This window comes from Cetorhinus maximus, chromosome 5, assembly GCF_964194155.1.
Source record: "Cetorhinus maximus chromosome 5, sCetMax3.hap1.1, whole genome shotgun sequence".
In the NCBI taxonomy this organism is placed as follows: Eukaryota; Metazoa; Chordata; class Chondrichthyes; order Lamniformes; family Cetorhinidae; genus Cetorhinus; species Cetorhinus maximus.
In genome coordinates, this window is record NC_135883.1 from 59,409,860 (window position 1) to 59,426,695 (window position 16,836).

Genomic DNA, 16,836 nt, shown 5'->3' on the forward strand with positions numbered 1-16,836 from the left:
AAAAAAAAGAGAAGCATTGAAGAGTTAGAGATTAGAAACTGGTTGTGTGAGAGGAACTGCCCAGAAATAAGTTTTTACATTGTATCCTGAGCAGAAGCATAAGAAGGGCTCTAGAAAGGATTCTCCAAAAATGGAAGCACTCTTCAAGTCCTAACATGAGAGTTATGAATCATCATACAGCACAATCCATAGTGTTATGAATTATTATGGGGAAGAATAAATGGTTGGCTCCAAAAAGTATCCCAAGCTTCTTATAAACAGAGTTAGTAATGAAGTCAGAAGAGATCATGAGAAGAATGTTGCTAAATGAAGGAAGACAGAACAAAGGTGACTGGTGGTAGCTCTGTTTGGACTTGAAAGAATCACTATTCTTCGGGGGGGAAAATATTTTCATTGAAAGGCATTAAGATTAAAATGTAGTCATTGCACTCAGCAGGATGGAAGCTGTGGGACTGAAGAATTGCAATCTGTAAGAAATCACTGAAAGAAATATGGAATCATAAGTGCGGTTATGATTGATGAGTGGGCAATGCCAGCATTACATGGAGGTGGAAGGATAGAGTCCTGGGGAGATTGTGAGGAAATAAAAACCAAGTTAGAGGTTGAACTATTCACATCAGCACAGACTGAGTAGCTCAAGAACAATGTGAATAGCTATAAACATATTTTGGCAGGAAACCACATGATAGCAACTTCTTTATGAGTGCATCATGCCAGTCCCAAAAGCTTGGGAGTACAAGAGGATGAAAAGTGAATAATTAAAGTGATGAAGAGCAGAGTTGCAGATGTGCATCACATAGGCGACAAGACCACCCATAAAACTGATATGCCACATACTAACATAAAAAACAAGTAGTTGCTGTGATAGGGTATAGTTTCAGATGAGATGAGCTGAGTTAGTCAGACAACTCTCACAGCAATAGGCCTCTTGTGCATCATGGGTCCAGCCAACACTTTAGAGGTGATGAGTAATGTTACCAGCAGGTTTGGTAACTTTTGAAACGTTATATAGCAGTATCCAAAAGAATCAAGAGGGTTCACTTTTATTACAAACGGGAAGAATACTAAGTAAATATCCAAGGAAAAGGAAATGTGAAGAGGGTAAACAAAAACTTGTACAACAGGATAAACAGAGAGGCGCACAACCATTGCTTAGTTGCAATCATTCTCACCTGAGTCAGGTTTAAATTCCACACCAGAGACTTGAACTTAAAATTCTAGGCTGACACTCCAGTTCAGTACTTACTGAGGAGGTGCTGTTGGAGCCTCAATCTACCAGATGAGTCATTAAACTGAGCACCCATCTGCTTTCTCAGGTGGCTATAAAAGTTCCTATGACATTATTCTGAGGAGCAGCATGGGAATTATTCTTGGCATCTTAGCCAATATTTATCCCTTAATCAACATTACCAAAACAACCACTCACTCTCACCTGAGTCAGTAGGTTGTGGGTTCACTCCACAGACTTGAGCTTAAAATTCTAGGTTGAAACTCCAATCCTCATCATTAGCATATTGCCACTTTGCACAAATTGGCTGCTGTATTTCCTATATCATAACAGCGATTACATTTCATTGGCTATTAAGCACTTTAAGACGTACCTAGATCATGAAAGGTACTATATAAACACATATTTGTTCTTTCTTAATACAATGGGAAAGAACCATCAGGATCCAGGAGCCTTATTATTCTTCACCAAGATTATGGGTTTAAAGGGGAAACTGGGCTATAAAGGTCTGTTTGTTCTTGAGAAAAACATCAACAGTGTCAGATGGAAAGGCTGCAAAGGGGAAATTTTATATGATCTGTTCAAGTGTGCAAGTTTAATTGTGTCAATGGTCTCTTTTCATTCCAAACCGCCATACATCTGTAGGACAAATTCTAATGCTGAGAAACTTTATTTGCCAAATGTTTCCCTTCTTCAGTGTTACTAGATTTCTTTCCCTATTTCATTTTTAACTCTTCCGTCTATATCTCCAACTAAAATGGAAGCTAACTCCTGTTTGAAATTCTGTACAATTAAGCAGCCACTAAAATGCACAGAATAATTCAGACTGAGTAACTGTCTGATTATCCATAATCTTGGATTATCACTGACAAACAGATAACCTGAGGTTAAGACTTAATCATGTGAAGAATCCTGTGCATATTCATATTGTAGTACACAGCAATCTGCCACTGTGCTATATACAGAACTGCTTTACTGGATTGACAAGAATTTCATTAGAAATCATAAGTCAAATTAGCAAGTCAATGAATGGGAAAGGGCGACTGCGTGCACGTGACCTATGTAGCTTTTCAGAGTTATACTCTTATCCTGACAAAACAGATCAGTAGTAAGCAGCTCTAGAAAACAATGTCCTCAACTCAAGTAATTCAGCTGTACAAAACAGTCAGTCTTGCATGCTTCGTATAGGACAGGTTGCTGCACTTTTTAAAAAAAAAATCCACTCTCTAGTTTTAAAAATAGTAGTTGAAATATTTTTCTTTGTCTGATCAATTTCTCAGTTGGCACCCAAGTCCAAACACCCCCTGTCTCCAACTATTGATGCTTTTCCAGACTGCTTTTTTATGCTTTAAAAAAGTAATGGATTTTCTCTAAAACCTACTGAATTAAGCTGCAGCATTAGATTTAATAGGTTTGGGGAACGTTATGGCTGACAACTGGAATTGTAAAGCTACATTTTCTTGAGTAACTCCACACTATATTTTACTGCTTTTTAATAATATGCATCTGTCACAGAATGTAATCAGAAAATAAGTCGTTAACATTTATTTAGCTAATTATGTTCTGGTAAATGACTTCTCAGTCCGAAAAAATTTACACTAGTTACATTTCACAGAACAAGAACTTACCAGTAGGTGAAAGGTTCTCTCTCTTTTCTTTCATTTCCTTCAATCTTTCTACCATTCCGCAGAATTGATTGAGGGGAACTGATTTCATTTTGGGCAGATTAAGACCTGTAGCGTCCTCATCAAACAAAAGTAAAGGTGGATCAGCTCCTTTGGAAAAAAAATCATTGTTTTTGCTCAAAATAAATACTGTAAAAAAATTAAGACCAAGAGAAAATAACAAGGGCACAAAACAGTTGTATTGCTGGCAATTTCATGGGGAAGAATTTTCAGGTCAGCAAGCAGGGGCGGGTGCCCGCTCGCCGACACGTAAAATGACATGCAGCAACATCGGGCGGGCACCCCGACATCACCCCGCGTCATTTAAATTTTCAGTTCGGCAGGTGCGCAGCTGAGTCAGCTGTGCACCCGCCGAACTGTCAAAGGCCTATTAAGACCTGTTAAAAACTAATTGAATTAATAAAATGAGCTGCTCGTCCAACCTTAAGATTAGTGGGCAGACGAAGAGCCCAGGTAGCCTTCACATTTTTCATGGAACCTCATCCACGGGAGGAATGAGGTTGCATGAAGCGTTTAAAAATTCAATAAAATGTTTTTTAAACAATTCATTGACATGTCCCAGCTCATGTGGCACTATCACATTACGGGACATGTTTTAAAAGTTTTTAATTTCTTTATTTAAATGCTTAAACGATAAACTAATCTCCCTGAGGCACCTCTGTGCCTCACGGAGATTTCTGCGCTCTTTTGCATACATGCGCAAAAGAGCGCAGGCCACGACTCAGGGAATCCCCCCCCGCCGACTGCACAGACAGCGCCCAGTGCTTCCAGGCGCGTGTCACGCCAGGCGGGCCTTAATTGGCCCACCCATGTAAAATGGCGGTGCAGGCCTGATCGGGGGTGCCGATCGGGCTCGCACCCGCTCCCGTCTGCCCCCGCACAACCCCGCCAACGGGGGGAAAATTCTGCTCCTGGAATTCTAGACTCCTTAGGTAGGGCTTTTCTTTTTGAAAATTTCAACTTTGTGAAACTCATGAGTCAGTTATTATGCCATATGATAGGCAGAATACCTGAAAACACAGTTGAACTCAGTCTAGGGAACAGTTGGAGGACATTTTACCTATTTTGCTTCTATCGGCATCTTCTTCACTATACATACCCTTTCATTCCTGCCACCTCCCCTTCTCCTTCCTTTGTCATGGATGCTGTTGTCCACCACCCTTTAACTGCTTGACCCAAAAACTTGAGTTGGTCTCCATGCCTTGTGCACTCCACAGAAAATCCACTGATATATACTGATTTTCATTTTATTAAGCCAACATATTTTTCTCTGTTTCCAATAACCCACTAAGGACTTTAGAGCAGAGTCATATCATTTGAACGTCATGTGATTAGCTGAAAACTGCATCTAAATGGTAAGTTTCAGCAAATGAAAGATAGTTGCTGTATCTTAACTTAATTGCGTCAATATAGCAACCAGGTCAAACTTCTGTTGGGTTTTTGGATCAACCTCAGGAAATGACCATATGACAACATAATTTATGAGCAGTTCTCACAGAAATAACGATGCACCAAGGATTCAAACTACATAAGTTTCAAAAAATAGAGTGCACAGCACCGTTTAATAAAAGCTTATAAATATGAAAAACTCACCGATAGTTTTTTTCGAATCTAGATTCTGAATCATTTGATCCAATTTTTTCTGCAACCTCTTGTCATTCTCCGGTGTCTTTTCTATGAAATCCCTGGGTTTCATACATCGATGCTGAAAAGTTCATGGATGCAATAATTACATCAAAATTTAGCTACAATGCAACTGAAAGTATGGTTGGTGCAATCCAAGCTGATAATAAGGCTGAACATGCTTTAAACACATAAGCAATAGAAGACTCTTAAAAGGATATGGCTTATCAGGAGCACTGAACAGCACTTTTGTAAAAGGCAGGTCAGGCTCGACTAATTTAATCATAGCCTGAGAAAATTAGTAAGTGTAGGGGTCACAGTGGATGTGGTAATTAAGACTTGGAAAAAATGTGCAAGAAAAGCCACATGAAAGATTTATTATCAAGATCAAGACCCTCAGTATTAAAAATGAAATGCCTCAATATATAGATGGATGGTTGAAGGAAAGGGCAAAAATGTGAGTGAATAGTTGATTCTTGGATTGTGGAGTGTAGCTACTGATGAGGCTTAGGGGTCAGCAATGGGACCTCCATTCATTTCAACATGAATAAATATTTTGGAACATGTGCGTAAAGAAAGGTCAAAATTTTCTGAAGACACTAAATTAGGAGATACAGCAAGCTAAAATGAAATATACAAGACCAGAAAGAGAGTGGTCACATAGTTGGCAAATGCAGTTCATAGAACACTTTAGCAAAAAAATAGACATCCTCAAAAGACTAATACTTTACGATGGAGTGGATGAACAGAGATGCCCAGGTATCAATACATAGACTTTTACAAGCAGGAGTGTAGATTCACTTGCATTGCCATTGCCTCCAGGGCTATGGGCCAAACGCTGGGAAATGGGATTAGTGCAGTCAGGTCTTTGTTGGCTGCCGTGGACACGATGGGCTGAATGGCCTCCTTTTGTGCTGTAGACATCTATGAGTTTAGATAGATTGATCATGAAAAGTTCAGGGTTTTATACGGGGGCATTAAACAATTAAAATAAGAAAAAAGGCACAATTAGGTCATTGTCCTCTGTGCACTCCATTACAGGGAGGAATGTAATTCCTAGGATACCACTAATTCAGGTATATTATGATGATGGGATTGCTGCAAAATTAGAGCTGTATTAGGTACAGCACAGAAGATTAAACTGTGATAATTAATAGAAGAGCTCAAAACTTTAACAGGGCAAATTGGACAGGCTATTTTCAATGATTTGCGAAACTTTAGGATCAGTAGTGGAAGCATAAAGTGGGAAAGTAGGTCCAAATGCTGTCATTCTGCAAGGCGTTGTTAGAAAATAGAAACCATTACCCCAAGTGAGCATTGCAGATCTTTCAGTTGTTAGTCAAGACAGAATCAATTAAGCACAAAAAAGAAAAGAAACAAAGTTTATAGGATTAGATCTGGAGCTAGCACAAGCATACTGGGGCCGAAGGACCTCATATACTTTTGAAATTGCCAAACTTTTATGGGCAGAATTTTGCCCTAGGTTGGCGGGCGGGCCCCACCGGCTCGGCAGCGGGCGGGCAGCTGAATTCTGCTGCCGAAGCAGGCCCTGCCGCCATTTTAAGTGGGTGGACCAATTAAGGCCCATCCAACAGGAAGCGCTGTCATCTGTCAAAGTGCGCTCTGAGACTAAGTGCTGTCTCAGGGAGATCAGTGAAAGTTTTACAAACTTAAAAAATAGAAAAATAAAAAAATTATTAACATGTCCCCCTCATGTGACAATGTCACACGAGATGGGACATGTTAGTAAAAATCACATAAAATTTATTAAACATTTTTAAAGCGGACATGAAACCTCATCCCGCCAGTGGATGAGGTTTTATGTTTTTTCTATTGAACGCTGGGGCTCCTGGCCTGCCCGCCAGCCTTAAGGTTGGACAGGCAGGGCCTTTAACTACCTTAATTATCCTGTCAATGGCCTTAATTGGCCATTGACAGGTCGGAGGGCGGACAGCTGATTTCACTGTCCGCCCGCCTTCCTTCCTCAATATTTAAATGGACTGGGATGACGTCGGGGGTTCCTCCTGTCATCCCGCGTCATTTTCCTGTTGGCAAGCGGGCCCCGCCCCCAAATCGCCGACGGGAAAACTCAGGCCTATGAATACTCAGGTTAAATCAGCCATCTTCTTGATAAGTACAACTTTTAATGGCTGTAAGTGATCAGAACACTAAACTGGAGGATGGCTACCTTAACAAAGTGAATTGGAATCAAAAAATTGTGGGCAAAACTGTAATTGAATATTGGGAGACCTTCAAAGGGGAGATGGTTTGGTTACAAAATGCACGCTTTCCCACAATGGGGAAAGGAAGGACATCCAAAGCTAGAGCAACTTGAATGGCTAAAGGTACAGAGATTAAAACGCAACTGAAAAAGAAACCTTAATACAACTGTAAGGTTCATAATAAAGTATAGAACCAAGCTGAATATTGAAAGTACAGAAGAGAGCTAAAAAAAAAGAGAATGGGAGGGCAGTGAGAGTATGAGAATAGAATTCTGGTCAACATTAATGGGAACTCAAAAGTGTTTTGTAAACATATAAATAGTAAAATGGTAGTCAAAGGAAGGGTGTGGCTGATTAGCAATCAAAAAGAAGATATCCTTCTGGGGGCAAAGGGCCTGGATGAGGTATGAATAGTGTACTTTACATATTCATTCACTTGAGAAGAGAATGCTGTCAATGTAGTAGTAAAGGAGGAGATAGTAGCAATATTGCATCAGATAAAAATAAAGTAGTACTTAAAATGTTGGCAGTCAGATGGAATGCATCCTAGGTTACTGAGGGGAACAAGGATGGAAATTGCAGAGGCGGCCATAATCTCCCGCTCCTCCTTAGATGTGGGGTGTACCAAAGAACAATGTTGCCACTCTGTTTAAGAAAGGGGAGAAGGATAAACCTGTCAACTACAGGCCAATCATCTAACAGCAATGGTAGGGTTGGGGAGGGAGACTTTGAGGCACAATAATCCGATTCAAAATTCATTGGCATTTGGAAAATTATGGGCTAATAAATGAAAATTATCACAGATTTGTTGAAGGCAAATTATGTTTGACTAAATTGATTGACCTATTTGATGAAACAATGGAGAGGGTTGATGAGGGTAATTAGGTTAATACATATATGGATTTTCAAAAGGCATTTGACGAATTATCAAATAATATGCTTGTTTGTAAAATTAAAACCCATGGGATTAAAGGAACAATGGTAGGTTGGATGCAAAATTGGCTAAGGGACAGAGGGTATTGGTGAGCAGTTATATGTCATACTGGAGGGTAGTTTACAGTGGTATTCCCCAAAGATACGTATTAGGACCTCTGCTCTTCTTGGTATCTATTAAAAGCCTTGGCTTGGGCATACAGGATATAATGTCAAAGTTTGCAGATAACGTGAAACTCAGAAATGTAGTGAACACTGAGGAGGATAACTACAGACTTCAGGAGGACATACACAGCCTGGTGAAATGAAAAGACCGATGGCAGGTGACATTTAAAGCAGGGAAGTGTAAAGAGATAAGAGATTTACTAGATTGGCACCAGGGATGAGGGACTTCAGTTATGTGGAAAGACTGGAAATGTTTGGGTAGTAACTCCTTAGAGCAGAGAAATTTAAGGGGAGATTTAATACAGGTGTTTAAATTCATGAAGGGTTTTGATAGTTTCTCCTTATTTTCTCTTTTGCCCAGTGGCAGAGGTTCAGTAACCAGAAGAGAGAGATTTAGCAAAAGAATCAGAGATAACATGAGAAAACATTTTTTTGATTACATAGCAAGTTGTTGTAATCTGGAATCTACAGCCTGATGAAGCCAATTCAATAGTCATTTTCAAAAGGGAACTGGATATATGTGAAAAGGAAAAGATTGCAGGGCTCCGAGAAAAAAGCAGGGAAGTGGAACTTTTCAGGTAACTCTTTCAAGGCACTAACACAAGCACAAAAAGCAATATGGCTTCCTTCTATTGCACATTTACTCCTCTTTGCTTGTCTGGTGTCTTTAAAGCAGCTAAATGTCCCAAAGCTCTTTCTTGAAAAAGGAGAGAGGGGTGGGAAGCGAAAATAAAGACAAGTTAGGGAGTTGTCCAAAGGTGTGATCAAAGAATGATTTTGAAAAAAACATTTGGAGGTATGAAACACCATAGCAAGCTGAGGAATTTAGAAGAGAATTCCAGAGCAGGGCATAACGGTTTTACATTCTGGCACTGATAAAGTAAAAGGAGGCACAGGGAGAAACATATTAATAATAAGCACGTGTTGATTGGTGCAAAATGGGATGTTGAACAGGTGGAAGTAACAGAGGTACACTAGAGCTAGAGGAATTTGAAGAGACATGGGAAGGATCTATAAATGATAGAGATATAGGGAGTAGAGATTGGACATGTGCAATGGGTTAGCATGATTCAGGACAGGATGTGGATGGTGGAATTTTGAAAGAATTGAACAGGTGTTGGCACTATAGATAGGTATGTCAACCATGGTTCGGTTAGTTGCACTCTCACCTCTGCGTCAGAAGGTTGCGGATTCAAGTCCCACTCCAGGGCTTGAGCACAACAATCGACGCTGACATTCCTGTGCAGTACTGCAGGCACTGTCAGAGATGGTTCTTTCTGATGAGGCGGTAAATCGAAGCCCTGGATGCCCTCTCAAGTGGATGTAAAAGAACCCACTATTTCAAAAAAGAACAGGGGAGTTGTCCCCAGTATCCAGGCTGAAAGGGTTAAACAATTTTAGTTAGAGGTGTCTTTTAGTAAAAATAGCATATAAGCAGAAAAGTGGAACTGGAGAGTAGCAGATGTGCTTTAGACAGGATAAGGAATGTGACAAACAAGCTAGTAGAACAAAGGACAAGGCCAGGGAGTGGGTGTTGAAATCAAGGAGGCCCAGACTCCTGCACAATCAGCAAGATATGGTGGTCTTGCATGGATGAGAATAATGCTTGATGTATGTGCACATGGGAAACAAGTAACTGAGGCCAAAGAAGCATGTGATTGTAAATTAGAATATGTGCACGTGACCAAAGGTGTATATAAGAAGTGAATACTTGTAACCTTTTAGAGTACGGTCTTGGACTGCCCAAGGCTGTCTCTCCCTGCGTACGGTTGAATAATAAACAATCAAAACCTGTACCTGAGTCTCCTGGTGGTTTGTCGAGGTGAACTACAACAAGGCCAATATTTATCCTTCAATCAATATCACAGAAGCAAATTCTCTGGTCATTATCACATTGCTGTTTGTGGGAGTTTTGCATAAATTAGCTGCCACAGTTCCTATATCACAGCAGTAACTACACTTCTAAAGTATTTCATGCTGTAAAGTACTTTGTAATGTCTGGTAGTCGTGAAAGGCACCATACAAATGCAAGTCTTTCTATTTATATAGCCAACATTATTATATACATATTCTGACTGAACGAACTTTAAACAGACAAGTACTGCTACACACCCACAGTCATTCTTTAAAACAGGGGGTGGACTGTGCAAGCTATTGCTGCACATTCCTATTTAGCTGCAATTCAACTATGTCACAAGAGCAACCACTATGACAAATGTGATGGATTGAATTTCTAGGCCGCTATTAAAATATTGAATAGAATGCATGCATTGTTCCAAAAAAATGCTTTATTTAATGTGAATTCCGAACACTTGTCAATACTGTTATGATGTGGCAGGTGATGTGTTCCAGGTGGATCAAATCCACAAGAGAAACTTGGCCAAGCTATCACAATGGTTTTGCAATTTCTATTTATTACGAGAATATTTGTACACTGAATTCAGAAGTAATGAGCCCACTAACACCTTTAGAGATTTTAAAAATTAAATTAAAACATTGATTAACAAAAGAAAAGATTCCGTATTCCCAATGCAATATGGCTCATCTTTGATTGGGGTGAGGGTGGATGACAGGCAGAGCTCTCTGCTTACTCCTAAGAATGGCCAAATCCTACAGTTGGCTTAGAAAATGTCTTATGATAGTAACAGCAGAAAATTACTACGATTGGATCTATGTTAACGAATTAACCTATCAGCTTGTGTGAAGAATACAATGAGCTCCAAGCCTCTTCTAAATCTCCAAAGATGCCTCTGTATTCCTCCAATTGCCCTGCATCATGACCAACAAGTATGGATGTGCCTCATGAGACAAATGTTTAAAAATAAATTGTCTATGCCTTGTGGTCTTATTTTCAGTAAGTAATGCGAGTGCAGTGGGAAAAATATGAACATCCATGTGTCATGGTGGTGTAACGTGTACATGTGGAATATTGGTCTTTAACTTCATTGGCTGGTCAAATGTATATTTAAGTTCTTTAAAAGTACTTTTAAAGCAAACAAAGACACTGACTACAATGGCTGCCACAGGTCACCTGACACATCTGCAAATAAAAGTTGGTCAAGTTTGGAAGTTTTCAATGTGGATTACAATTAGGACATGCCAAGGCAAAGCTCCTATGGAATTTCACACCTGCTGATGTTAAGAATTACTTCAAAAATGAACTGAAGCTTGTAACTGACGCTCGCCATTTGCATTATTATAAAACTATATCCGAAGCCATCAGGCAGAGACAGAGGGCAGGATTTTCCCCCCGTTGGGGGGGTGGGGGGGAGTTGAAGTGCAGGCGCGCAAGAGGCACGACTTCAATCGTCGCCCCCAATTGGTGCCATTTTACGTGGGTGGGCCAATTAAGGCCCACCAGCATGACGTCCGCACGGAAGCGCTATGCGCTCCCTGTGCAGGCGGGGAGGGGTATCCCTAAACCCGAGAGTGCGCTCTTTCACACATGCGCACGAAAGAGCGCACTCATCTCCCTGAGGCAAAGTGCAGCCTCAGGGAGATCGTCTCTACAATAAAAAATATTAAAAATAGAGAAAAAAAAATCCCTAACATGTCCCCTCATGTGACATGATCGTGTCCCACGTCCATAGCTTTTTAAAAAACTTAATTAAATTTTTTAAAACCTACATGAAACCTCATCCCGTCCATGGATGAGGTTTTATGCTTTTTCTGAAGCCTGCCTCGGCTCCTGGCCTGCCCGCCAACCTTAAGGTTGGACGGGCAGGTCCATTAATTGCTTCAATGACTCTGTCAATGGCCTCAATTGACCATTGACAGGTCGGCGGGCACACAGCTGGTTTTTATGCACCCCCGCCTACCTGAAAATTTAAATGGGGTGCAGTGACATTGGGATTACCACCCGACATCACTGCGCACCATTTTATGCGTCGACGAGAAGGCCCCCCCCCCACTTGCTGACGGGAAAATCCTGCCCAGAAAGTCTACAAGGACAATGGCAATGTACTAGCTCATCACAGGGAAGAATGGTTCAATCAGAAGTGATGGCTGGGGCATTAAAAAAACTAATCACCTAGGCCATAATGCAATAGCCAAGGTCTGTCTAGACACGAGCTACTCAATTACCTTATGTAGAATACTCAAATCATGATGGAGAGAGTACATGTGACCAGAATCACCATTCTGAAATATCTTTTCTTAGAATATTCTAGTTGCTTCTGAGTGATACCATCTCTCTCCCTGTTGTCTCAAGCTCGGAGCCCTATCTCTGTAACATTTTGTAGAATACATCACAGAGATAGAGAATTTCAAACAAAAGGAACTCTGTCTGCTTATATCATACTGGAGTCAATTAATTTGGTCAAAACTTAACCTCCTCTACTGGATAGCTTGTAATGTTGCATGCTTGTGTGTGTATTATGGAGGTCGGGACACGTGTTTACTTTTTTTAAAATGTCTTCACCTGGGTGGATTTTCCCTCTTGTGTTTAAACTCGAGAAAGCTTGTTTGATTGAGTTCTTTGCAAGCAGCACGTAAACAGTTAAATACAGATAGTAAATTGACACCTTCATCCTTATAAATTTTAAAAATCCTTATTGCGATCATTCGAGGAGTGGGAAAGAAAGGGCGAGTCCTGACACCAGTCCTCACCCGGCTGTAACACATGGAACATCGTGCTTGGTAGCAGCAGAAAAGTCATGGGCTTTCCAGCATATTAGTTAACATGGTGATACAATCATGCTCAGTGGTACACACTTCCCGTTTTCTCTCAAAGATAAAGCAGATGTGGAGTTAAGTGTTATCACCTTCATACAAATACAATAGAAAAATGTATACACACCATGCTACATACATTTTAACAGAAAACTCAGTTAAAATAGTGCTAAAATAAATTGCTATATACATGATACTCACTGTTCTCTTATTTTCAGGTAAAGATTTACTTTCATTCATGGCAGGAAATAAGGATTCGTCAACATGGGTACCTGTTGCCATGCACCTGAAAGACAAGTTATGTAATGTTAACATTTGGCAGGAAGCCAAACCATAACTCCACTTGTTCCAGTTTCTCTTATGATACCTTTATTAGTGGCATAAAAAAATTTCAAGCTTAAAGGCTGCACTGGCCAACAGTAATTGCCATCCAGCTTTAACAATGTTTAACGTAACATACATCATCTTAAAACAGTGGCAAATATTATCAAGATGTGGGGTGCAAGATTCAGTAACCATTTAACAAATAATGTTAAATGAAGCATGTTAAATGCAAGTGATCAAGTATCAAGATTAATCTTGACAGCAAGTTCTTAAAAAACTCTACATTCACTTTTAAAAAAAATTCATTCATGGGATGAGGGCGTTGTTGGCTAGGCCAGCATTTATTGCCCACTCCAATTTGCCCTTGAGCAGGTGGTGGTGAGCTGCTTTCTGGAGCCGCTGCAGTCCACGTGATGTAAGTACAAACACAGTGCTGTTAGGGAGGGAGTTCCAGGATTTTGACTCAGCGACAGTAAAGGAACAGCGATATATTTCCAAATCAGGGCGGTGAGTGGCTTGGAAGGAAACTTCAGATGGTGGTGTTCCCATGAGTCTGCTGCCCTTGTCCAACTAGATGGTCGTGGTCTTGGGTTTGGAAGTTGGTGTCTAAGGGGGTGAGTTACACACCGCAGGATTCCTACCCTCTAACCTGTCCTTGTAGTCACAGTATTTATATGGCTAGTCCAGTTCAGTTTCTGGTCAAGGGCAACCCCCAGGATGTTGATTAGTTGGGGATTCAGTGATGGTGATGCCATTGAATGTCACGGGGTGATAGTTAGATTCTCTCTTGTTGGAGAGGTCATTGCCTGGCACTTGTGTGGCGCGAATGTTCCTTGCCACTTGTCAGCCCAAGCCTGGATATTGTCCAGACCTTGCTACATTTAGACATGGAACAATTCAGTATCTAAGGAGTCACGAATGGTGCTGAACATTGTGCAATCATCAGCGAACATCCCACTTCTGACCTTATGATGGAAGGAAGGTCATTGATGAAGCAGCTGAAGATGGTTGGGCCTAGGACACTATCCTGAGGAACTCCTGCAATGATGTACTGGAACTGAGATGATTGACCTCCAACAACAACATCTTCCTTTGTGCTAGATTTGGCTCCAAACAACGATGAACTTTCCCCCTGATTCCCATTGACTCCAGCTTTGCTGGGCCTCTCTGATGCCATACTCAGTCAAATGTTGCCTTGATATCAAGGGCTGTCACTCTCACCTCACCTCTGGAGTTCCGCTCTTTTGTCCATGCTTGAACCAAGGCATGAGGTCAGGAGTTGAGTGAATTAAATACAGTAAGTCTTCACTTTAAGTCACCCCATTTAATGTCATTTTGCTTTAACGTCGTTTATTCTACAGGGCCTTTTCTAAGACTGTAATGAGGTCAGAAGCTGAGTGACCCTGGCAAAATCCAAACTGAGCATCAGTGAGCAGGGTCTTGTTAAGCAAGTGCCGCTTGATAGCACTGTTGATGACCTCTTCCGTCACTTTACTGATGATCGAGAGTAAACTGATGGGGCGGTAATTGGCTGGGTTGGATTTGTCCTGCTTTTTGTGTACATGACATGACTGGGCAGTTTTCCACATTGCCGGGTAGATGCCAGTGTTGTAGTTGTACTGGAACAGCTTGGCTAAAGGCGTGGCAAGTTCTGGAGCCCAAGTCTTCAGTCCTATTGCAAATATTGTCAGGACACATCGCCTTTGCAGTATCCAGTGTCTCTGGCTGTTTCTTGATATCACTTGGAGTGAATCGAATTGGCTGAAGAGTGGCATCTATGATGCTGGGGACCTCCAGAGGAGGCTGTGATGGATCATCCATTCGGTGCTTCAAGCTGAAGATTGTTATGAATGCTTCAGCCTTCTCTTTTGCACTGATAGGCTTCTCCATCATTGAGGGTGGGGATATTTGTGGAGCCTCCTCCTCCAGTGTGTTGTTTAATTGTCCACCACCATTCACGACTGGATGTGGCAGGACTGCAGAGCTTAGATCTGATCCGTTGGTTGTGGAATCGCTTAGCTCTGTCTATGATTTTCTGCTTATGCTACGCAAGTAGTCCTGTGTTATAGCTTCACCAGGTTGACATCTCATTTGTGCTACTCATGGAATGCCCTCCTGCACTCTTCATTGAACCAGGGTTTATCCCCTGGCTTGGTGGTAATGGTAGAGTGGGGGATATGTTGGACTGTGAGGTTACAGATTGCAGTCGAGTACAATTCTGCTTCTGCTGATGGCAACAAATGAAAATTAAATTTGGATGGTACCATTAAATGATGTAATTCAAGAAGAAAATCACACTTTCCCACCATTTATAATTCACTTTATAAAACGTAAGAATTGCTTATGTAAAAATTATAGTGGTTCATGAAGGTATTTTAAATTACATCAATATTTAAATGTAGCCCAGTGGCTTCACAGACAATCATTTTCCAAATTATTTTCCTTTATAAAATAGTAGGACTTTAGGAAAGAAGTTCTGTATTATAATTTTCACTAGGATCTATACAATAGAGCATAGCATTTCAATCCATGTTTAACAGTAATTGATCAATGTGGCAGGGATCTATGATCTGTGGAGAAAGGATAATGGAGAAAAATCACAAGAGTAAACAAGGAAGGGCTAGAATGTGAGTTGGAGAATTAAATGAAAAATAAAAGAAAAAAAAAATAAGCCAGGAGAAAGAAAGATTCTTGGGCAACTGGTACAAAGCCTCTAAAATGACGCCACTAATGTTGTCCCTAATAACAGTCCTTAATTATGATTCCAAAATACACAGGAAACCTTCGACTCTTCATACATATAAACAAGTCTTGCAATGTTGCAAAATTACAAGCATATGTACACAACATAATCCTGAAATGCAATTTAATTGTTTTCCCTAAGAATTTCTGCTGGCTATAATCACGTGGTTTATTGCAAAACAGCAACAGCAAAAGTTCATCACAAGAAAATTAAGCCACTTTGCTTTTAAATAACTTTTTGTGAAAAATTAAGAGAAAAATCAATAGACAACATTGGGAAGATTTAAGACTTCCTGAAACATAGTTGTGTGGCTGTCAATTCAGGTAATGAGTCCCACACATTTATACAACAATGATAAAATCATACACATATTTTAGTTCTTTAATTTGTACTGTAAGCTTAACTTTCAGAAATCCTCAAGTAATATAGAACAGAATCCACAGACATGATGTACAGTGCAGAAATCTTTGAGTTCAAAGAAAATAGGGAACAAGTAATGAAGTCTAAATTAGGGTTACACTGCATGTATGTGAATGCACGGAGTATAGTTAATAAAATTGGGGAGTTACAGGCACAGATTGCCTTGTGGGATTATGATGTTGTGGCGATAATGGAGACCTGGCTTAAGGAAAGGCAGATCTGGGTGCTAAATATTCCTGGTTACAAAGTGTTCAGAAAAGATAGGAAAGGGAAAAAAGGAGGAGGGGTGGCATTTTTGGTTAAGGAGAGTATTGCAGTACTGGAGAAAGAGGATGTGTCAGAAGATTCAAGGGCAGAATCAATTTGGCTAGAGCTAAGGAATGAGAAGTGTGCAATTACATTGCTTGGCGTAATGCATAGACCATCAACTAGTGCGAAGGATATAGAGAAACTAATGTGCAAGGAAATTACAGAGAGGTGTAAACGTCGGAGAGTAGTTATAATGGGGGACTTTAATTACCCATATATAGACTGGGATAGTGGTAGTGCAAGGGGCAGTGAGGGACAAGCGTTCCTAGATTGTGTTCAGGAGAATTTCCTACAGCAGTATGTGTCCAGTCCAACAAGACCTGGTTCTTGGGAATGACATGGGCCAAGCAGATCAAGTGACAGTAGGGGAACATTTAGGGGACAATGATCATTGTATCATAAGGTTTAGGGTTATGGTGGAAAAGGATATTGGTCAATCCAGAGTAAGAATAATCAACTGGCACAGAGCAGACTTCAATAGGGCAAGAATGGAGCTAGGCCAGATAGACTGGA

General features: G+C 40.6%; 1 protein-coding gene across 1 annotated transcript in view; it reads right to left on the minus strand.

Moving 5' to 3' along the window:
* mcph1 (microcephalin 1) overlaps positions 1 to 16,836 on the minus strand; it is a 370,028-nt gene that overhangs the window by 323,213 nt on the left and 29,979 nt on the right. The window contains exons 5-7 of the mRNA XM_078541909.1: positions 12,729 to 12,813; positions 4,507 to 4,618; positions 2,857 to 3,003 (exon numbers count right to left, since the gene is read on the minus strand). Coding sequence (XP_078398035.1) covers positions 2,857 to 3,003; positions 4,507 to 4,618; positions 12,729 to 12,813 — 344 coding nt within the window. The remainder of the gene's footprint in view (positions 1 to 2,856; positions 3,004 to 4,506; positions 4,619 to 12,728; positions 12,814 to 16,836) is intronic.